At 42.5% G+C, this 23,694-nt stretch overlaps 1 protein-coding gene across 1 annotated transcript in view; it reads left to right on the top strand.

Annotated features, from left to right (window-relative positions):
* The first annotated feature begins 1,411 nt into the window (after window positions 1-1,411).
* Window positions 1,412-23,694, top strand: part of PAXIP1 (PAX interacting protein 1) — a 39,335-nt gene continuing 17,052 nt past the window's right edge. The window contains exons 1-9 of the mRNA XM_087945822.1: window positions 1,412-1,678; window positions 4,205-4,339; window positions 5,425-5,468; window positions 7,777-7,840; window positions 7,926-8,039; window positions 15,926-16,558; window positions 17,523-18,279; window positions 19,564-19,658; window positions 19,952-20,047. Coding sequence (XP_087801948.1) covers window positions 1,532-1,678; window positions 4,205-4,339; window positions 5,425-5,468; window positions 7,777-7,840; window positions 7,926-8,039; window positions 15,926-16,558; window positions 17,523-18,279; window positions 19,564-19,658; window positions 19,952-20,047 — 2,085 coding nt within the window. The 5' untranslated portion in view covers window positions 1,412-1,531. The remainder of the gene's footprint in view (window positions 1,679-4,204; window positions 4,340-5,424; window positions 5,469-7,776; window positions 7,841-7,925; window positions 8,040-15,925; window positions 16,559-17,522; window positions 18,280-19,563; window positions 19,659-19,951; window positions 20,048-23,694) is intronic.

The raw sequence follows: 23,694 nt of genomic DNA, 5'->3' as shown, positions 1-23,694 counted from the left end.
AGTACTCCAAGGAAAAGGGCTCCTGGCCAAAATGCCAAGAAAACAAAGAACAAAGGATTAAGTAAGTTTTGTACACTGAAGGAGAAGGTGGGACAAAGCGAGATAATAAGAAATATCATCTAATACACATTTGATTTGCTGCAGGCCATCTCTATTTCTAACTTTTAGCTGAGGTCTGCAAGTTGCATAACTCTAGTTACTTTTATCAGCTTTCTAACTACCCAGAATTATTACAAGATTTACACATGCATATTTCCCATGGATAAGCATTCTTTGTTCTTGCCAGACAGACTCCACAGTTGTAGTCTTCCAGTTTTACTTTCAAGTGTGTGCCATACAACCCATCAATGTCTTTCTGTGTGAGTATGTGTGTTAAGCATCCATTCTGGGGCCCTTCACAATTTCAAAGCACCCATTAAATGACTGTTAAATCGAGTATTGGAATTCAACATTTTCCTGGCAAAGGGAGCTTGTATTCGTTTTAGATTACTTGGAACCAGAAAACCAAGTAGGAGCAGGTTTTGGGATGCAGAAAAATGCAGAGCTTGCTCGCAACGATCATTTCCTTTTCTTTAAAAAAAAAAAAGATTTTTATTTTTTAAGACAAACATGTACAAACATAAAAAACATAAACCCATCTTCCATTTTATATACATACAGTGTGTCAGTTGGTTACCAATCTTTTGTTCTATCCTTTCGTAGTCATACACAACGATCCTTTTCAACGACTTCTTTAAAATATTAATTATACCATTCAGGAAGAATGCATAAAGGTTTTCTTCTCACTCCATGCCTTTAAATAGGCCTCGAGTTAGATAATAGTTCTCCAGGAAGGACAAAGGTAGATAGATGGATAGATAGAACAAGTTAATTTTGTCTTAACCTAATTTTAACCTAATTTTGTCACCTGGAATGCACACTAATCGGCACGCCTTGATGAAATTTCATTGCATGCAGACCCCCATTATGTCTTCACTGCTTTCATGTTTCATTTTGGGTTTTTTACAACTTCTAATTCATACCTATTATTTAAGACCGCGAAAACCTATCCAACAACTCCCCGCCGGCGGGAGAAAGACGGTGGGTGGGGCTATACAGGCGGGGGAGTTTAAAAGTGGGCGGAGCCTGCAACTTGGCATTTCTGCCGCTTGTTTTGTGAGTAGGCGGAGATTGGGGTGAGCCCATATGTCGATCGAAGGGGAGAACGGATGTCTCTCGATTGACGAACCGAACTTTGCCTTTAGCGGATCCCCAAGTTTAAAAATACACGCTCTGTCCCATTTCGAAGAGAGCTAGGAAGCAGTCTCCGGGACGTCCCAAGCGGAAGGGAGGCTCCCGCTCCCTACCCTCCTGCTTTTCTATCCCCCTCCCCAACTAGGCCGGAGTGGTCCATTCCCAAAGAGCGCGCTCCTCTCCCACGCATCTGCGGCTATCTGGGCGGGGGGCATCGGGCAGGGGGAGGTCTCAGGTTCCGCGGGGATTCTGAATCATCGCGCTCGGAAGCCGAAGCACTGCGTCGCCGGACGGGATCATGGCGAAGGAGGAAGACAAGGGTGAGATGAAGGTCCCCGAGGAGATGTTCAAGGATGTCAAGTTCTTCGTGGTGGGAGACATCGATTCAAGGTACCCCGGCGGCCGGGGGAGGGGGGAGGGGACGATTCCGCGGAGGGGGCGCGCTGTTCCGCCTTGGGGGTTCCTGCTGCGCTCGTGATCTCCTCCCCCTAACCCTGTTGGAACAGTATGCGATGACAGCGGATGGCGGGGGGAGGAAGAGCGGGGGTTGAAGGCGCATGCGCCGGCGCGAGGCTCTTTCCAGAGAGCGGGACAGGAGGGCATTGTAACCGATCGCGCGTGGCGGAGCGCGGGGGAGGGGAGGGGCTGGGAAATCCCCGGCCGCGGCCGTTAACCGTTCGTAGCGCCTGGCGTTGCTGCTGCGCGGGACTGACGTGGCTCCTATTCCGCCGCCTCCTCCTCCTGTCAGTCAGCCCCGCGTTTGCTGCTGTGGAAGCCGGGGAGGCCTCTACTTCGGCCGGGATTGAGTGGGGTCTTGAGGGGCCGGGGAGGCGGGAAAAGCAGGGCGATGGGCAGCTGAGGGCCGGGTGGTCTTCCCGGCGTCGCCGCTGTTTGTCGTCCCCCCGCGCGGGAAGGGCCCCGACTAGGCTTCTGGCGCTCCCCTTCTTCTCGCTTGTCGTTTCCTCCTTTCTGTCGCCATGAATGCGCTTTAATACACTTGCTTCCTCCTCTCCTCCTCCTCCCCAGCTGGGGACAGCGCACGGAGTTTACTTTATTGTCATTGCACCTCGTGCAAAGAAATTAAATGCCATCTTCAGTGTACGTTATGTCTATGAAAATAAACACAAACGCACATCCTTCGCATTCTGTGCAATTGAATTAAAAACCCCTGATAGTGCAATATTAATATTGCACTGTACGGTAGACTTCAATAGAGCTCTTCCAAGGGGATGTTTTAAGACAAAACCTCGGGGGAGGAAAAGGCTCCTTTCCGGTTAGATTTTAGATGGGAGACCACTAGGCGATCACAGGCTGCAGGATAGATTGGGAAGCTGAGAAACATCCCAAAAGCTCATGATGTGTGCCTAAAACGCTTTTCGATTTGTTCGTAATAAGACCAGATGGACTCATCAAATTACTTGCACCAATAGGGAATATGTGTAGCTTAGGGTTAAAAGTGAGGGAGTGCTGTCTGAGTGATTTTCTTGCAGACATTTTGTTACCCATTTTCAAGGAAGCAGTCAAGCTCAATAGAGCACCAAGGACCTCACACTTGCTTTTGTGTTCTGAAACTTTTATTTATTTTTTAACCATTTTAACATTACAAGTGTGGATCTGGTGCACAAAATGATTGCAATTTAATGCTGCAGTAAACTTCATTACAGGATACAGTAACTCTTTTCCTCCTCCCCTGATGAAATATCCTTTTTGAAGTAAACATAGTTGTCTGTGATGTCCAAACTTGGAAAAAAGTCTTTGCTGAAACCAAGATCAAAAATAATAGTTTCCTGAGCTTTGAAACCACAAGGAATTATGAGTAATTTTATACTAAATTTCTTATATAAATGAAATGAAATAAAATGAAATGGGGAATATGTGAGACATTGTTTTTTTTATAATAAAGCACTTTTTTTTGCAGGAACTGAGCAAAAGTAGGAATTTTTCTGACTTTTCATTTCAAGATTTTTGCCTTTCAACATGTAAAATGATGAGTTCCTAGGCAATTTACTTAATGAGAAGTAAAAAGGAATTATGTTCTTTTCCTAAAAGTTTCAACAGATGACCAAATTATCTTATATAATTCTATATGGCATAAGCAGAAGGAAGGAAGTTCTTGGAGAACTAGAAACATTTATAACGTATTTGGTGCACCAAATACATAATTGTTTTTAATGAAATAAATGTAGAATACAAGCATCTTTCATGCAATACTTACATCCAGGGGAAATATGGTAAAAGTAAAACTTATTGTGGAAAGATGGTAAAAGTAAAACTTATTCATTTTTCATTATCTTACATTTTATTTATTGCTGTCTTGGCAAACTATGTGTTTATTATGCTGAGAGAGCAAGAGCTGAATTTTTCAAGGAAGGCTTCAGGTAGCCCAGTTTTAATGAAGTGTGGTATTCATACAGTATGCTTAAATGTATTGGGGGAAAACTAGCCGATCAGCAGTAGGATTGGGGAGTTAAATGTTAGCCCAAAGAGCCCTAGAGGTCTTTCCTTGATCAATCATGTCATGAACTAATGAGAGAGGGTTTTTTATTCTATTTCTGGCAATAAGACCTATAATCCCTCTCCCACAAATTGGAATGATTTCAAGAGCCCTCTTTTACTTCTATTTTAATTCTCTTCCACATGGGATGGAATAGGATAGATCAGTTGCTTCCCTTTATTGCTCACAACTAAAATTTTTAAAAACAAACAAAGCAAAGATCTAGGAATGATAGCCTTTCTCCTAGGGGAACAGCTGATTGAATTAGCCTTGAAACAAATCAGATGTCTTCTATCATTCACTGATGTCCAGCAACAACTTTGTTTGGCTTTATTGAAATTTGTGCCTTCCCTGGGAAAGGGGATAATATTAGCATGAATGTACGTACTGTATATCCTGGAAAATGTGATTTGTTGTACATTTTTCTGAATTTTTCTGAAACTGAAAAGATTAACATTTCATTTTCACATTATATAGGTTATTCAACTTCTGAAAGATGGGAAAGCAAAGGAAGTTTCCTATAATGCTCTAGCTTCACACATCATTTCAGAAGATGGGGATAATCCAGAAGTTGGTGAATCTCGTGAAGTGTTTGATCTTCCAGTAGTAAAAGTAAATATTTAGAGCATTATAACTATTGCTATAATGGATGGGCAGGACAAAAAGGCAATGGATGGAAACTAATCAAAGAGAGAAGCAACTTAGAACTAAGAAGAAATTTCCTGACAGAACAATTAACCAGTGGAACAACTTGCCTCGAGAAGTTGTGAATTCTCCAACACTGGAAGTTTTTAAGAAGAGCTTGGATAACCATTTGTATGAAATGGTATAAGGTTTCCTGCCTGAGCAGGGGGTTGGACTAGAAGACCTCCATGGTCCCTTCCAACTCTGTTATTCTACTCTATTGTTTTAGTACAATTAACATTTTGATACAGAACTTAATGTTTCCAGGTTTGCATGGAAATAAATGCTTTTTGTGTGTGTTGGGAAGGAAGAAAAGGGTCAAGTCAATCACTTTGAGCACTGTGTTGTGTGCATTATGAGCCTACTATTAAACAGCAAGTTAATGCTTCACCTCAAATTCCTGGCACCCCCCAAAAAACACTAAGTTATTGGAATCAGGATTGATAGCCCCAGTTATCTGGCTGGCTAAGGAGGGCGTAGATGTTTGATGATACTTATAAAAGAAATGTCCTTACTGTTCCCTTGTACAGGTTATCATATATTTCAATAATATCAACTCCTTTCAATATTTGGAACCTTAGCAATAAATCAATTTTATTATAATCACAGATTATCATAGTTTGGAATACTAATATGGAGGTAAAAGCCACTAATTGTATACATGTAGAGGACTCCCATTCATTATTTTATATCTCTAGATAGGCTTGGGAGAAATTGTCTGAAAACACACAGCTGTTGCCAATTAACAGATAATACAGAAGTAAACAATCCTTGTGCTTGATAAGATAGCTTAATAGCAATAGCACAGGATAGAATAAGTAGACTTGTGTACTACTTCACAGTGTTTTACAGCTTTCTCTTAAGTGGTTTACAGAGCCAACATATTACCCCCAACAATTAAATATGAATGAATGATAACCAGATCAGTGTGTATGCTTATTGTTATAATTAGAAAATATTCTCAGATATATATTGTAGACACTTACTAGATGATTTTTTAAAACCTATTCTAGCCTTCCTGGGTGACTTTGTCTGTTCAGTGTGGAGCTCTTCTGCCGTATCCTTTCCAGTGAAAATGTTATCAAAATTATATAACGTGATGTTTTTAATATAACTTGCTTCTTAGCTAGGCAAGAAATTGCTTAAAATAATTTCTTAAAAGAAGGTCCTCCTATATTTTAATGCTCTTGCAAGGTCCTGTTGCTTAATTCGAATAATTCTTTTTTCCTTTCTTTGCAAGTTCTTTGAAATTTTTGAGAGAATGTATATTGAAATTATAGTGTCCTATTAATCTGATCCACAGTAAATAAAATGCACATATGTGAAACATAAACTGTTTTGGGATTGTTGTTCCTTATTAATTTTTGTCAAACTTGTCTTATAACATTTGTTTTAAAATTAATTGGTTTTTCTAATCTTGTAGAGATTATAAATTAGGAATTTTCTAAATCATCATTTACAATCTCAAATACATATGCCTCTAATTATTCTATAATTCTGTGTTTTCCAGACTTATCTTTCTATTATATTTTATTTCCTTCTAATATTATTTATATGAATCTTCTTATGCTCACAGTAAAAAAAGGAATGTATTTCTTTCTGAAAAAATCAAATGTTCAATAGCTTTAATAAAAAATTTAATTATTGATTAATTGATTGTATGTGTCACAACATCTGGTCAACGTATATTTGGAAAGGAAACATGGTATTTAGATAGGAGATTTCCAGGAAATAAAGCTATTTGGTAGACAAACCATTTTTGGTAATATTGCCAAGAAAAGTGAGTAATGTGTTCATGAAGTTAACTTCCAAGACTTGTTTCAGGATACCTAATACATATACAGTATTGTTGAAATTGAGCTTTGTTTCCCTTTTGATTTCTTCTATTGGCACTAATTTTGTCCCCAATGATCACTTTTTTCTCCATTTCTCTACAAAGCCATAATCAATGTTTGAAGGAAAATATAATGTTAATTGCATAGTTTAGGATTACCATTTTCTCTCTTTAGATGCAGGTATTATTTTTACATCCTTCAAATTGAATGTTCTGCATAAATACATGTTTATCTATGTTAACAATACAATTCTTAGAACCATTATTTTGTGAGATAGATTGAAGCTGATATTTAAAATAACGGGAAACAAAAGCTGCAAAAGCATATATACTGTGTTTCTCCAAGATCTGGTCTTATATTTTTTGGGCACCAAAATAAGCACTAAAGCTTATTTTTGAGGAAACACGATTTCAGGGTGATTAGCGCATACACAAAAGGCGGCGAGCATTTGGGGGCTGATGTCCAGCAGCAGCTGCAGCCTGCTAGTTCCTTGGTCGACGCACTTTGGGGCTGCACAGCCCATGCAGTGCAGGTAAGTTAATTACTTGTCTAAGCAGTAGATGGCAGGAGGGAAGGCATGTAATCTGGATGTGCCGTGCAGGCTGTGGGAAAGCCAAGAAATGGAGGCCGGCCAGCCAGCCACAGGAGGCTCATCTTTGTGCGGCAGCACTTGCAGACGGAGGCAGAAGCGTACGGGAGAGGCATGTAATCCATACTCACCACGTGGGCTGCAGGCAAGCTGAGAGATGGGATGGAATGGGCAGCTGGTTGCGAGAGGCTCATCTTCACATGTCTTACCTGCGGTCCATGTGGAGCATTGGGATCACCTGCCTTCCCCGCTATGCCTCTAGCTCTGGTGCTACTGTGCAAACGCGAGCCTCCTGTGGTCATCCACATGCTTCAGTCCACCGACTTGGTTTTTCCGCAGCCCGTGCATTGCATCCAGATCACCTGCCTCCCCCCCTCCCACCTTTGCTTCCACTGCCGCTTGGACAGGTAATCAACTCGCCTGTGCTGGGTAGGCTGGAATTGTGTGGCAGTTAATTAATAAAAAGTAAATAAAACAACACTGTCAGCCCTTGCCCCCTCTGGTGCTGGCTACGCACATCCCTTCCCAGGGTGGCTCATTTTGGGGGTATGGGTTATATTGGGTGCACCCTTAAAAATCAGATTAGGGCTTATTTTTTGTGTGGGTCTTGTTTTCGGGGAAACAGGTTTTGTGGGACACTTCCATAAAGCATCCTGTTTGTTCATAAGACAAAATATTCACTCAAATACGTCTGGTGATTTTGTAGCAAAAGGATTGTGATCTCAAATCTACCTCAAATCATTTCTTCTTGATTGCATAATGCTAGATCAGTTTCCTTTCTGCTCTCTTTAGAAAACTTGGTATTCACAAAATGATGCATAGTTTTTTGTGAAGTTTTGGGAAACTTCACAAAACTTCAAAAAATTTGGGAAATTTTTCATTTGTTATCTTAATACATTTTACATTTTATTTATGTTATTTCCTTGACTTAATTTTGTCAGAGTAAATGGCTTTTCCCCAGAATCCTGTCAGATCTTTTTTGGAGTTGCCGCTTGTCTGTCTCAGGTAAAATATTTTGCAAAAAGCAGCTAAATGATACAATATACAATTCAAAATGTTCTTTATTAAAGTACCTTACCTTTTTTGATAGGTTTCCTCTGAAGACCGGAATATATTGTGGGCTTTGATTACATTTTATGGTGGGGATTGCCGTTTGAGCCTCAATAAAAAATGTACTCATTTGATTGTGCCTGAGCCAAAAGGGGTAAGAATTTTAATGCATGTTAATGTTGTTTTAGTAGATGGAATATAGGTCAATATAGTTTGTGTCTTGTAAGTATGTTACCATTTTAAGGAATCAGCAATATGGAAGTACATTAACATGGAAGTCATTTCATACTTTTGATGAAATCAAAAGAAATTTGGCTGAGATGTTCCTAGGCAAAATTGTGTTTTGGGGACTGATAAAGTATTCTGATGAATGATAATGAATTTTAGCTTATATTATTTTCAAATAATTGGTGTCACAGCTAAAAAAGGTGTTACCAATAAAAGGGAATAGGATAGAATATCTCAGGGTTGAACTGTGGGGCCTTTGATGCTCTGAGTTTAGTTGTTTTCTTGCAGACATTTCATTATCCAGCTAGGTAATATCATCAGTGGTAGGAGGTTTAGGGTTTGCTCTCTGTGGAAAAGATAAATGAGGTGAAAACAGTAAGGACTGGAATACCTGCCATTCTCCCATGAGCTGCTCAGAGCATCCAGTAGTGGGAGGTGCTTCAGTCTCTGCTTATCTAGGCTGGGCTTAATTTGCGGAACGCTCCTCCTCCTCCATGGGACTCCTCCCCAGCGTTCCCCAGTTTTGGCTCAGCCTCGTGAGAGATAGGCTGTGCTTCTCATTAATCCTTGGCCGAAACAAAGAAAATATTGGAATGTGCTGAAATGAGTAGATTGACATTTGAAAATAGAGAACAAGAAGATAAACAATTTTATGAAGTTTGGGATCTTTTTTATCAATGGTTAGATAATACAATATAATAATAGAATAGTTAGAAATTTAGGAAATAATGAATATACATTTTTTCTTGGTCTTGATAACACTTTTAGAATATTTTATTAAGATAGACTTGGTATGATTTTATGATTTGTTATAAAATAAAGTAATTAAATTACAGTTATCTCGCTTAAGTATGAATTAGTAAAATTATAGTCAAATGATTGTTTAATAATGATATTAGGATATATAATTGTTGATCGATAATATGAGTTATTATGTAACATAATTATTATGAAATGGATGCACAAAAAGGAGTGGTAAACCAACCGATACACTGTCTGTAAATATATGAAGAATGATGATGTTTTTTATGTTATGTTTTATGTTTTATGTGTTTTTGTTTGTCGTTAAAATCAATAAAAACTTTTATTAAAAAAAAAAAAATCCTTGGCCGAAACAGGAGAATTCTTTTTAAGGTTTGACAGATAGTCATTTGTTCTTTTCTTACCGACGCTGCCCTTGCCATCTGGCCGTTGGGGATCGCATTACCAGGAAGCGCTCCAAAGTGCAGGCAGGCTTCGCGCGCATTTCGCCCCCCCACCAACCGCTAGCCCTACCCTTGCCATTACAATCGCCAAGCCGCTTTATTATTTAAACAGCGAGGCTTTTTTTCTCTCGTTCCTTTCTGAGTCATATCGCTGTTTCTCCTTTCCCCCAAGAACGCCATTTAGGGGTGGAGGTGTAATCGCCTCGTTATTTCACCCTTCCCTGCCGGTTTAGCCCTAAGGGAAGACTGTTGGAACTTATTTCTTTTTCTTGGCGGGAGATTGCTGCTGGCGCGCGCGTCACAAATAACATCCGGTCGCCATTTTTTTGTTTTTTTACTGTCAAGGGACCGCGTGGCCGCATTGAGTGCTAATTCAATAGACTGTGTGAGGTAATCCTTATTCCAGATTGAAGGTTTATTTTTCCCACAAAATACCCTGAGGAATCATTACAACCTCGTTTTCAACATATTCGACGTTTTTGTTAATTCGTTTTGTTGGCTCAACCCTCACAGTTCTCCCTATCCAGCAGCACAACAGCAAGCACCTAGGCTAGCGTCCGCCTGTGCAGGGAAGCTGTTGAAGGCCTGTGAGTGATTATTTGGCCTGCTAGGCGTTCTCAATTTGGCTGATTGGGACATCCAAATTTGATATATATTTGTACATATGCTCTGATAATATTAATCACACCAATATAATAATACTGGCAACTTCATAACAATAATAAATGAATTGTTGAGATACGACTCAATTTTGAAGCAGATATCCATATTTAAAAAAAGAAGAAAAAGAAAATACGGGGGATTTGATTTCAGGGCACCCTGTCCATTCTTGGCCAGGTCTCTGGGCGCGCCAACCACCTACACAATATAGCATTAAATAACGAGCGTACTGGTCCTTCCATAATCACAATGGCAGGGGGTAATGGTTCACACTCCTCAACTTCAAGGGACAAGTCCAAATCTCAACACAATCCTAAGCAAAAAAAAGGGACTTCTAAGGCATCAGAAAAGGATGCCAATAGGTGCCACAAGGCTCTGGAAAAACAAATAGATAAGTGCACACGGGAGGCACACAGGACCTCTCAAGCCTTTTCACCACACAGTCCAGAGCCGTCCTCTTTCTTCCCTCCTACCCACCTAGATCTCTCCCTCTCATCCAGGCGCAGCGTGGCTCCCCTGAGTCAACAGGTCCAGTCAGCTCAATCACCAACCATGCGAAGAATACCTGAAGCAACGTTCACACCAACGGCTGCCGGTCTTCGACAGGAACAATGTCTTCCAGAGGATGTGCCAGAGCGAATGAAGACCTGGATGGAGATGGCTATCCGTCAGGGAATCGCAGCAGGCCTGCAACATGCGGTTCTGACCAGGGACCATCCCGCACCCGCTGAGTATGATTCTCAATCGGTTCAGTCATTGGCCAGGTCAGAGCTACACTATACCCAGGTACAGTGTCAAGGGGCTATGCTCCTATAGGAGCCGCAGGAAGAGGAGCAGGAGGAGGAGGAGGAGGAGGAAGAGGTGGAATACATTGAACACATGGACCAGAGTGAATCAGAATCAATGCATGATACTGACCCAGCCATGTCGGAAACAGACCCCTTAGAAAGGGGGATGTCTGAGGATGAGGGCCTCGCTCCCAACCAACCTGTATTTACAGGCTTGTTCCGGCCACAACTTTTCAAATCTCTATTGTTCAAGGCCAAAAATACTGCACAACTGGACAAGCCGGCCCCTTCTACCACTCCAACTCCATCAGACGAGGGACCAGAGGATCTCATTTTCACCCAACCTGTTGTTGAGGCAGACGTGATTCCAGTCCCCCACATGTTTGCAGACCTGGTACAGAAACAGTGGGCTTCTGCAGCAATGTACCCGGCCCCCACTGGTTATGACAGGAAATTCTTTAATTTGGCCCCAGATTTCGTAAAATTGTTGAATACTCCTGAGGTAGATGAACCCATTGTGGGATTAGCGTCCTCGTCCTCCATTCCCAGTGAGGCACTGGAGGCATTAAAGCCGGAGGACAAATGGGCCGAGCTAGCCCTACGCAGGGCCCATCAGTCTGATGCATGGGCCATCAGAGCAGCCACGGCTGCTTCCTTTTTTACCCGTTCTTCCCTCAGATGGCTCCGACTATTACGGGAGCATGTCCTCAATTCCAATACTAGAGCACACCAAGACATTGCAAAACATAGCAGCCGCCGAATTCTCAGCTGACGCAACCTTTCATGCAGTTAAGTTTTCAGTCAGAGCCATCACTTCACATGTCACAGCTGCGACGCTTGCTATGGTTAAAGAACTGGCAAGCGGACATTAAACATAAATGCAAGCTCACTTCATCTCTAGCGGGAGACAGACTGTTTGGCCCTTCCCTCGATCCGCTACTCATCGAGACTCGAAATAAAAAAAAATTACCCTCCCTTTTTCGGAGGTCAGATCCTAGAAACCCTCAGTCCTTTCGGAGGGGATCCTTTCGGCCCTTTTATCAGGAACCGTTCTCAACCAGATACCAGAGATCCCCACCTTTCCGACCAGGGCAACAGCCAGAGAGATCAGACTTTGGGGATAGGAACAGAAGGGGTGACCAACCCAAGAAATCCTTCCGAGGAGCGGCAAATAGATTTTTCTGGTGTCCAAGATAACCCCATGGACCCGCCTCCCATTGGCGGCCGCCTTAAATTATTCGCGGACCAATGGGACTCCTCAACGTCTGATTCCTGGGTCAGAGACACGATCAGATTCAGCCTCGCGCTGGAGTTTCAATCCGTTCCCCCAGACTTCTTTATGTCGTGCCCTCTTTCCAGAGATCCGGTTAAACAAGATCTTATGGAAACAGCTATTCAGCACTTACTGGACATATGAGCCATCCAACCAGTAGCTACCGACCAACGAGGGGGAGGTTTCTATTCACATCTTTTTGTTGTTCCCAAAATTTCAGGGGAGTGGAGAGCAATCTTGGATTTGAAACGCCTTAATCAATTTTTAGTATATTGCAAATTTAAAATGCACACCCTACAATCTACCTTACTTGGTATCAGAAAGGGTGATGTCCTTACATCTATAGATCTGATGGAGGTGTACACATTCCCGCCCCTTCCACTGATCCCCAATTTGGCCTTCCCGCTATAAATTTTTAAGATTCTGTTGTAATAATCTCCATTTTGAATATGTGGCTCTTTCCTTCGGACTAGCCTCTGCTCCCAGGACCTTCACAAAGGTTCTTGCAGCCCTCACTGCTCATCTCTGGGGTGTCCCCATACGACTGCAGTGTTACCTCGATGATATCTTAATTCTGTCATCTTCTGTTCATCAATCAGTCAGATACTCAGACCACATTACACTCCCTATAACTACACGGGTTCTCAATCAATTGGGAAAAGAGTCATTTAACACCTTCGACTCGATTAATCCATCTGGGGGCAGTCATCGATACAGCGGAAGGCAAAGTTTTCCTGTCACCAGATAGACAAAACAGCATTCATCAATTAGTTAAGGAGGTCAGGGTTCGCAGGAGGGTGTCCCTAGCTGATTTATCAAAATTGTTAGGCAAGATGATCTCATGTATATCTATTATTCCTTGGGCCCGGCTCCACACTAGATCCCTCCAGTGGTTCCTGCTCCCGTACCAGCGATCCGGCCGAAGCAACTCCAAATACAAAGTCAAAGTTCTATCACAGGTCCTCATATCTCTCCTCTGGTGGACCAGACCAGCCATAAACAAAGGTTGCCTATTCAAAGAGCCCCACAGACTTACCATCACCACCGATGCCAGCCTGATTGGATGGGGAGCTCACTTTCAATCGCTCACAGCCCAAGGCCGCTGGTCCTCCATAGAACAATCGCGCAGCATAAATTGGCTGGAGCTTTGAGCAGTACACCTGGCTCTCCACAACTTCCTTCCACAGGTATGCAACCAACACATATTAATATTGACCGACAACGTAACCGCGAAAGCTCACATAAACGGGGGCACTCAGTTGAAACATCTCATGGGAGAAGCGGAGCATTTGTGTCGTTGGGCAGAGAGTAACCTGATTTCCATCAGAGCAGAACACATTTCAGGACTGTCGAATACACAGGCAGATTGGCTAAGCAGGGCCACGATAGATCCATTGGAGTGGTGCCTCCATCCGACCCTCTTTCAAGTGGCGGTCAGGACATTTGGGCAGCCAGTAGTAGACCTGTTCACTTCCCCCCTCAACGCTCAGCTCCCGAGATTTCTTTCCAGATACCCCTCACAAGGAGCGGATAATTTTAATGCGCTCCGTTGCCGTTGGCCCCTGGGGCTTCTGTATGCATTCCCGCCTCTTCCACTGATCCCCAAGATCATCCAGAAGCTGCTCGACGAGAGGGCGGAACTGCTTCTAGAGCTCCCTACTGTCCGAGACGGTCGTGGTTTGCAGACCTCTGCAGTCTATCTGTATCACCACCATGGAGAATTCCGCCAGACAGGGTCTTGTTAACCCAAGCACCCCTTCAACATCCGGACCCTCAATGGTTGCACCTAACTGTCAGGAGGTTGAGCGGAGTCGTCTGAAGAGCGAAAAGTTTTCCAACAGAGTTATCGCCACTATCCAAGCTGCCAGACGCCCCTCAACAACTCGCATCTACAATGCCACAATTCTACAAATGGTGTACTAAGTCTCAAATTGATCCCATTTCTCCATCTGTGGCGCAGATCCTAGAGTTCTTAAAAGAGGGGCTTGACAAGGGATTATCACCTAATATGTTGAAAAGACAAGTGGCGGCCTTGGCGTCAGTCATTACTTATGAAGGTCTCCTATCCCTTTCCCATCATCCATGCATACAGTGTTTCCTTCAAGGAGCCACAAACTTATGCCCGCCAACGGTTCACCGTTATCCCACTTGGGACCTTAACAAGGTCCTTCTTGCTCTCACTAAGTGCCCTTTCGAGCCCTTGCAATCGTCAGGTCTTCAACTTCTGACATATAAAGTAGTTTTTCTTGTAGCAATCACTTCCGCTCGTCGTATTTCAGAACTGGCAGCCTTGTCGATAAGGCAAGATCTTTGCGTCTTCCATTCTGACAGGGTCGTCCTTCGCCCCGATCCTACGTTCATACCCAAAGTTAATTCAGCCTTTCACAGGGCACAAGAACTGATACTTCCTAATTTTTGTCCCAGGCCATCCCAAGGGCTGGAACGACAGTGGCATCGGCTGGACGTGAGGCGAGTGTTACGAATATATATTCACTGCACAACCTCTTTTAGAAAAACGGAGGCTTTATTTGTGTCTTTTCAGCCCAACAACCAGGGATGCAAGGTCTCATCCTCCACAATAGGCCATTGGCTATGGACCGCAATAGCGAAAACGTATCAGACTCAAGCACTTCAGGTACCCAGGGGCATAACAGTTCATTCAACAAGGAGCGCCGCAACATCGGCATCATGGGCCACGCAGGCACCAATCACTGACATCTGTCGTGCCGCAACCTGGGTCTCTCCATCGCCTTTCATTAGGCATTATAAAATAGATGTGTTTGCATCAGCCGAGGCCTCCTTTGGCAGAAGGGTTCTGCAACGCGTCCACAGGGACCAGGAGGGGATCCCAAGACAGATGGAGTCCCTCCCGTAGGACAGGCCAAGCTTTGGTATGTCCCATTACTGGATGCTCTGAGCTGCAACGAGCATCCAGCCCCACCCTTTTCCGTCTGGTGGGATCCTGTTTCGGCCAACGAATTTTTACAGTGTTAAGGGCGAGGGTGTTTGTTTCTCTCATCTTCGCCAAAACTGGGGAATGCTGGGGAGGAGTCCCGAGGAGGAGGAGGAGGAGGAGGAGGAGCGTTCCGCAAATTAAGCCCAGCCTAGATAAGCAGAGACTGAAGCACCTCCCACTACTGGATGCTCTGAGCAGCTCAAGGAGAACGGGCGTGTCAGGTAAGCACCAACGCCCTTTTTTTAAGGAAGGACTCAATGCTACATAATCTGAATGCCATAGATTTTACCATCCATTTGTTGAATTTTTATTTTATTTACTTTTTATTAATTAACTGCCACACAATTCCATCTAAATTATGTCTCCTACTCTAAAGTAGGAGTAGGGGTAGACTTTGGGTAAAGTACAAACATCTGCATAAATCAAGGTATTTTCCCAGACCATAACTCCCAACCACCCCCATTAAAGTAGCATAAAAAAACATAATTAGCCACCAGTAATAACCAGATTAGCAATTGATTGGCCACTGAAAAATAAGTGTTTTTAACAACCCTTGGCATGTCAGAAGTGAGCAGGCTGGACACAGTTATGATTCAATTTATTCCATAACATTAGGCCCTTGACCAAGGACATCTCTTTTCTGATTTCCTCTCACCTCTTGAGAAGATGAGATTCTAAACCGGTCCTCTCTAGATTACCTCATAGGATGGACAGGAAAGGGGTCCCTGATATACTCTGATGCTGCACCTTGTAGGGTTTGGTACGTAATAACCAGCATTATGAATTTAGCTGAGATACCTATTGGTAGTTGCGCAACTACAGAGTAAGTAAGTAAGTTTCACCTATCAGCAATCTGACATTTGAAACATTTTGAATTCATTCACTTTGCATTTATAATATTTACATTTCAAACATTTTTGTCCTTTCCAGGAAAAATACGAATGTGCTAGTAAACGAGAGAACATTAAAATCGTGACACCTGACTGGATTCTAGATTCTATATCTGATAAAACCAAAAAAGATGAGGTTCCCTATCACCCCCGTTTAATAATATATGAGGAAGAAGAGGAGGAGGAGGAGGAGGAAGAAAATGAAGAACAGGATTCCCAAAATGAAGGGAGTACTGATGAAAAGTTATCAAGTCCACTATCTTCTCAAGAAGGATCTCCTTTGGGCAATCGAACTTTTTCTCCTAAGTCTATTGATGCTGACAAAAACAAAGGAGAACTTATGTTTGACGACTCATCAGATTCCTCTCCTGAAAAGCATGAAAGAAATTTGAACTGGACCACAGCTGAAGTTCCACAGACTGTTGCCAGAAAACACACATTGACTCCAGGCAAGGATTCTGGATTGATTAATTTGTGTGCCAATGTCCCACCTGTCCCAGGCAATATTTTGTCCCCTGATATCAGAAGTAATATAATGGCTTCAGTACAAACACCGCAAAGTTCTGGACATCCTGAAATGATGGCAGCATGGAGTCCTGCAGTCCGGACACTAAGAAATATTACCAATAATGCTGATATTCAGCAGGTTAATAGGCAATCAAATGTAGCACATGTAAGTACTTTTTCAAAGTATACGTTGATAAAACATTACTTGAAAACGAACACTTTCTGTCTTCATTTATATCAGTAGTTGGGACTTCCCTGAAGTGATTGATGCATGCAGAATTGCAAACACACACTTGTCACTTGTCATAATGAAGATTTTGTTGTTGGTTTAAGATTTTCTGTTTGGAATTCTTAGACCACCCTTGATCATCCTCAGTTTTTTGAATACATGAATTGTCTATGAACTTCAGAAATAAAAACAACATTTTGAAGAGAAAAATGTGATTGTTTTGTTAAAATGTAGGATGGTTTCTGAAAGTCAAATAGAATATAAAAACATAATTTAAGATGGCATTTTTCTTTTTTACCCAGTCTTGGATTTTTACATGGTAGTTCTAGGAAGTTCTATTTGCATATCTGTGTTTTGGTGAATTACTTGAAACATTTCTGAAGTCTTGACTGGAAGAAATTACAGCCTAATGAGGGCAGCTCTTTAAGAGCCTTTAAGACTTCAAGTGGAGCTAAGTGCAATTAACCAAGGCATAGTATCAAGAAAGCATTTTTACAGCAGTATTGCATGCCTCACTGGTACAAATGTTGGTTTATCCAAATGTTGGTTTATCCAAATATCTAATAAATTAAGGAAATGTTTATTTCATTATATGTGTGTAGTTGTTTACTAAGATTTTCAGGAAAGTCCCCTTGACGGTAATACCGCTTTGTCAATATTATGAGAGTGATGCACTTTATTCGGGACTATAATGTTGCCCATTCTCAGCTTTCAGAAACATGCCAGAGTGTTTGCTTTCATTTGCTTTTAATGTTCTCTAAGTATATTTAATCCACTTTTCTTGTTTTTGTGTCTTTATAATTTGATTCATTCTGAATAATCTTGGTAGCTTATACCCCGGAGAAGTGTTAGGAAAAGAACAGAACTATAACTATAATAAAGCATCCATGTTGTTTTCTAGATCTTGCAGTCACTTTCAGCACCCACAAAAACTTTGGAGCCACAGGTAAGCCACAGTCAGCAGGGGCATCCCAATGCAGTCTTGCTTAGCCAGGTCAAACTGGCCCCAGAGACACGCTTAGTGCAGCCGCCTCCGGCTCAGCATCACCAGCCTCAGCAGCAGCAGCAGCAGCATCACCATCTCTTGCATCTCCAAGCCCAGCAGCTCCTGCAGTTGCAGCAACAGTCCCAGCCGCCACAGGCTCAGATTCCCCAACCACCTTTCCCACAGCAGCCGCATCAGTTTGCACAACAGCAGCAAGTCCATCAGCACCAGTTTCCGCAGCAGCAGCAGCAGCAGCTGCCCTTCCCTTCCCAACTGATACACTCCCAGCAACAAATGCATCGCCCCCCACAGCCCATGCCGTTTCAGCAGCAGCAATTGCATCGGTTGCAACAGCATCACCTGCAGCGGCAGCAGCAAATGCAGCTTCAGCAACAAAACCTTCAGCAGTTACAGCATCAGCACCAGCAGCAGCAACAACTCCAGCAGCAACAACTCCAACAGCAGCACTTACAACAAATGCAGCAGCAGCAGCAGCAGCAGCAGCAGCAGCAACAACAACAACAACAACAACAAATGCAAAATCAGGCATCACAACACTTGACTCCAACATCTCAGACGCTACACCATCAAGTTCCAATTCAGGCACCACAGAATCTCCAGCAGCAACAACTGCAGCAGCATCAACTGTTTGGACATGACCCATCTACAGAAGGTAGGATAATTAGTTATAATCATCCTGACTTTTGTACAGGATTTCAAGGTGGCGTCCTTAGTGTTTGTTCCTATTTTCCCCCAAAGATCAACCCTGTGAGATAGATCAGTGATTGATCTATTTTCTTCTTACACTTTGAGGCAAAATTGTTTAAAATGAGAAAAAAAATATTTTGGCTGTTAAATTATTGGTCAAGAATAAATCAACTAAAGCAAACTTGATACTGATATATTAGCATGCACAGTATCGGTGATCCAATACTAACAGCTGTCAGCAAGGCAAGCCTTTTCCCATTCAGTGGATTTATGAAAGAAGGAAGTAGAGAAGCAGGACAGTTCTAAAAAGGCTATGCTGTAAGCCATTATATATGAGAAACCAAAGAAATCAAGCATAGCTACTACCCTGAGGAAGTTCTTGCACATAGATAAAATGTTTAAAAAATGTTTTTAGGACTTTTGGACCTCTGTCCAGTTTTTAAGTGTCATCAATTGGATTGACCTAGAAATGGATTTCTGGTTTACCTAACTTCATACTAGAGCACTAGAACAAAGCCAGATTACTCAGTTGCATTATGATTCAAATTGTGATATCTCAAATGTAATGGTTACATTTTGAATGCAGTTAGCACTTGAATCCAATATGTTTTCCTCTATGTCAGCTTTCTTTTAATATGGGGAATGGGGTATATTTGTCAAATCTTGTCCTCTAAAAACATTCCACACGTTTGTATGGATTGCAGCTTTCTTATAGCAGAATCAGACAGGTAGATATGCTTAACCTTTGCCTCATGTGACTCCTTTCTCAACTATCCATTCCCACATTTCCTGTTTCATTCCAAACTAATAGCTATACGGACACAACTGGTTCCCGCTGCTGTCTCCTAACTAGTGGATGACAGATGCAATGTGCAAATCGCAAAGCAGCAGCCTAATTGCTGTTGGAATTTTTGGAACCTTGGAATAATACTGGTCAAAATATAGAGCAAAACAATGTAATTTGTTCTGATTTTGAAACACAATTCTCAATATTGAATTTCTTTCAATCTTGGAATCTGTAAAATGGCTATTTGGGAATTGAAATGCTTTGCACACTCTTAGCCAGAAGGCAACTTGTTGCATTTGAAAGACAAGTAAACACAAGGCATCTGTATCTCAGTATTGATCGGTTTGATTGGTTTGAGAGGAACCAAGTTTTAAATGTACATACCATTGTAGATGATTGCATTAATTATTATTTAAGAGAAAAAATATTTTAGATGAAGTTCAACTGCCTTATTTTTTTCAGTTCCTGAAGATTTTTTTTTACTGGGTTGTATCTTTGCAATTGCTGATTACCCTGAACAGATGTCTGATAAACAACTGTTGGCAACTTGGAAAAGGGTAAATATCAGTTTCATTTGTAAATATTTTTCAAATCAGAATTTCTAAGTACCTTTTTAATGAAAAATCAAATTAACCTATTTTTTAAAATAAATTTGCAGTAGTTTCTTTGTAATAAATGAATTATAATAAAATGTGTAGCCGTATCCAAACTATACCTGTTTTTATCAAAAGATGCCATATTTCACCATTGTTTTAGGGTTTTTTCCTGTTGACTAGGTAGCTTCAAACATTATCTATATATAAAATGTTACACTGACATGTCTTTTAAGTTTTTTTATTTTTTATTTTAGGTAATCCAGTCTCATGGTGGTACAGTTGATCCTACACTTACAAACCGATGTACACATCTTCTTTGTGAAAGTCAGCTTAGTAATATGTATGCACAGGTATGACAGAACACCATATATCATTTCCAGTTAAGGTAAAAGTCTAATAACTCTTTCTAAGTTTTTAAAATATAGTTTGTATAGTCTTTTATCATCAGCAGAGAGTATATCCAATTAAAATATAACTCTGCAAACATCTTAAAGTTTGAACCTTAATATACTGCCCTTTTCTTCCAGAAAGTTTAACTACAGTAGGAAGTTGTTCGTTGGCTCAAAAACAAAACAATAAGGGTCTCATTGGTTCAAGAGAAAAACAAACAAAAATTAAAGTAAACCCAAATTAAATCTAGGGTTTTTTTCCTGCTGCTTGTGTTAATATTTGATGTTTGCCAATGTTAGAAAAAAAATGTGGCTTGAATTACTAGCTAGTCATGTGTGATTACTGTGTAGTCCTCCACCTTGAAATGTGCGGCAGAAAGAACTTTAGGTTGTTTGCTGGTTATTCTAAAACACCCATCTCCCCCAGTCTCCTCCTGCATGTTTCAGGCTTGCAGCTTTATTGGTAACTCTGTTATGCTGGTCAAGAGAGAAGGCTTACATCTGAGGGGAATAAGGCAGGATATATGCCTGCAATTTTTCTAAGCAACATGCTTTTCCACAGTGCATGGGAATCAGTTTGGTCTAGAGTTAAGGTGCCAGGCTAGAAACTAGGAGACCATGAGTTCTAGTCTTATCTGACCCATGAAAGCTGGCTGGGTGACTTTAGGCTAGTCACTGTTTCTCAACCCAGCCACCTCCCAGTATTGTTGTTGTGGGGAAATAGAAGGAGGAAGGTGTGTTGGATATGTTATGCTTTAGTTATTCATAAAAATAATAAAGGTGGGATCCAAGTAAATAAAATAAATCACTTGCAAGCAAATGTGCAGAGTGCAGACTTAAGTATTCTTGAAATAAAGTTGAAAAATGAAAAGCTGTTGACAAAAAAACAAGGAGTGGGTTTCTCTCTGCATTATTTCATAATACAAAACAATAATAATAGAGGTGTTTTTGAAATATATTCATTCAATTTCTGCAGCCCAACACAATAATTCTGAGAAGCTTGCAATTCAAAATATATACAGTTAAAACAAAAACATTTCAAAATTTAAAAAAAACCCAAGTAAAATATTTATCAAAAATAAATAAGTACTGTTTAGCAGCTATTTGGCTAGTTAACAACAAAGTCAGGAAGCTGAGCTCCAACACATTCAGCATCCCAGATCCAGGAACGCAGTCAGATTTTTAGATCCTTATGAAATGCTGGAAAGAGTCTGTAGTCCATGAAAGATAATGTGACATTTCCTTGTATCATGTTTGAGGCAAGTGCCTCCACTTTTCATTTTCAAATGGAATTGAGGATGACCTGATGACCTGAGCTGAAGAAGCTTCTTGATTAAGAAGTGAAATGTCTTCAAAGAAAAACCAGAAAGTCCAGTTGCCTCTTGAAAAGCACCTTTGGGACATAATAGTGTAATGTTTAAAGTGATGAATTACCTTAATTCATAATTATATGAATTATATGGCAGTTGCTTTTTCTCAAATCAGTTTATCTACTGGTAATTATTATGGAGAAAAGATAGAAGTCATACTGCATAAGTCAAGAGATAAATTTAAGAAGTAAATGCCATACAATATTTGGTGTTACGGACTATAGCACCCGGGGGGGGGGGGAATGCCTTAGAGGGGTGCTAAGAGGCAAGGGGACAGCAGGGGGTGCTAAGAGGCGGCAGGGGGGCGTTCGAGGCCCTGCAGGGTCACCCCATTGACCGTTGCACCGCTCTGGAGCCGGCGCCTCAAATGCGGCAGCTCCGATGCACCACAGTTTAATGGGCTCCAGGAGGAGGAGGAGGAGGGGATGGGGTAAAGTGCACTAAATTTTGAGTGTGCTGCACAGGTGCTGCAAGAGCAGCAAACAGCCATGGAGCTGGCTGTGGTGGTGCGCACGAGAGGAGAAGGAGAGGGAGAGGGAGGAAGGAAGCCTCCGCCACGGCTTGCGTTCATTCCTCAGCCAACCTGGATTTCCAAAAACTCGCCAAGAAGAAAGAAAAGAAGCTTCTCACACTCTCGGAAACTCCTGCGTGCTCTCCTTGGGGCTCTTCGCTGTCCCCTTTTCTTTCTTCCTTTTGGAAATCCGGGCTAGCTGAGGAACGAGCGGAAGCCGCGGTGGAGGCTTCCCTCCTCCCCTTCCTCCTCCTCTCGTTCTTCAGCCAGCCCAGATTTCCAAAAGGAAGAAAGAAAAGGGGACAGCGAAGAGCCCCAAGGAGAGCACGCAGGGCTTTCCGAGAGAGTGAGAAGAGACACAGACAGACAGACAGACAGACAGACAGACAGACAGACAGGGAGGGAGAGAGAGAGAGAGAGAGAGAGAGAGAGAGATACAAAGGGAGGGAGAGAAACTCGGCTCAATTCAGCTCTGTCTGCTCCCCTCTGTCTTTGCCCAGTTTTGCAAGGATCCAGCAGCGATCTAAGGCAGCAACCTCGTAGCACTGTGAGGTAACAGCCTGACTGTCACTCCTTTTGGAATGCAAGGTTTATTTTTGTATCTTTCCAGAGACAGAAAGAATGTGGCCAAATTTCCTTACAGTTATTCCCTGGGTATGGGAGTTGGGAAGGGGGGAGGGGAGTGGGGGAGAAGGCAGGAGGAAGAGGCATAGAGAGAGAGAAGGAGAGAGAGATAAGGAGAGGGAGAGAGAAAGAAAGAGAGATGAGAAGGAGGAAAGGAGGGAGACGGAGATAGAAGGAGAAAGATAGAGATGGGAGAGGGAGGGAGAAGAGAGAGAGAGCAACCTGTTCCCCATAGAAAACACAGAAAACCACAAAACCTGGAGGGGGGGTGTCATGTGACTCAGTGGGAGTGACATTGAGTTGCCACGCCCACCCATATCTTGGGGCTCCCGGTGTTTGGTTTTCTGTGGGAAACAGGTCCAAATGGCTCTGAGTGTTTAAGGTTGCAGACCCCTGACCTAGGGGGAGGCAGAGGAAGGGGGGCTTTGACCACATTCCCAATATCCAGGATCCTGCTCAGCCAAGCCCGCCCCTCTTTGTAGTTGCCCTGCCTGACAGCAAGTTCACAGGGTGCCCCTCCTGCCAGGGATCAGCCTCCCAAGCTGCCCCCCCCTCGGGGCACTCACGTTGTAAAGGGCGACGCTGTTCCCTCCTTCCTGGAGCAGGGCAAGGTTGAAGAAGCCCAGGGCAGGCAGTTTTGCTCTACTTTCGCAATGTGCCGCCACTGCGTTCAATGCACCGGCTCTGCAGGCTCACCCCATTGACCCCTTGCACCTCTCCGGTGCAACAGTCAATGGGGTGAGTCTGCGTTGCCAGCACCTTGAATGCACCCCTGCCGCCTCTTAACGCTCCCTCCCTCCCTCCTTTATTTCTTTTTGTCCCTTCCTTCCATTCCCCACCCTTTCTTCATCTGTCCCTTTTTCTTTCTTTCCCTTTTCTGTTCTTTTCTTCCTTCTCTCTTTCTCTTTCTTTTCTCTCTCTCTTTTTCCTTCTCAGGCTCACCCCATTGACTTGGTGCACTGCTTCATTCGGACTTGCTTGGGCAGGTCCCTCCAGTGCAGCGGGCTCAATGGGGTGGACCTGCGGGGCTGGCACCTAAAACGTGGCAGTGGCAGCACGTTTGAAAGTCGAGCAAAGCCAAAGGTCGGTAATTTTTGCTGCAA

The sequence above is a fragment of the Notechis scutatus genome, chromosome Z (genome assembly GCF_049901735.1).
Source record: "Notechis scutatus isolate UNSWTSFEM ecotype Mainland chromosome Z, rNotScu1.2, whole genome shotgun sequence".
NCBI lineage: Eukaryota > Metazoa > Chordata > Lepidosauria > Squamata > Elapidae > Notechis > Notechis scutatus.
Note: the sequence above shows the minus strand (reverse complement) of the source record. Positions and strands in the feature narration are given on the sequence as shown.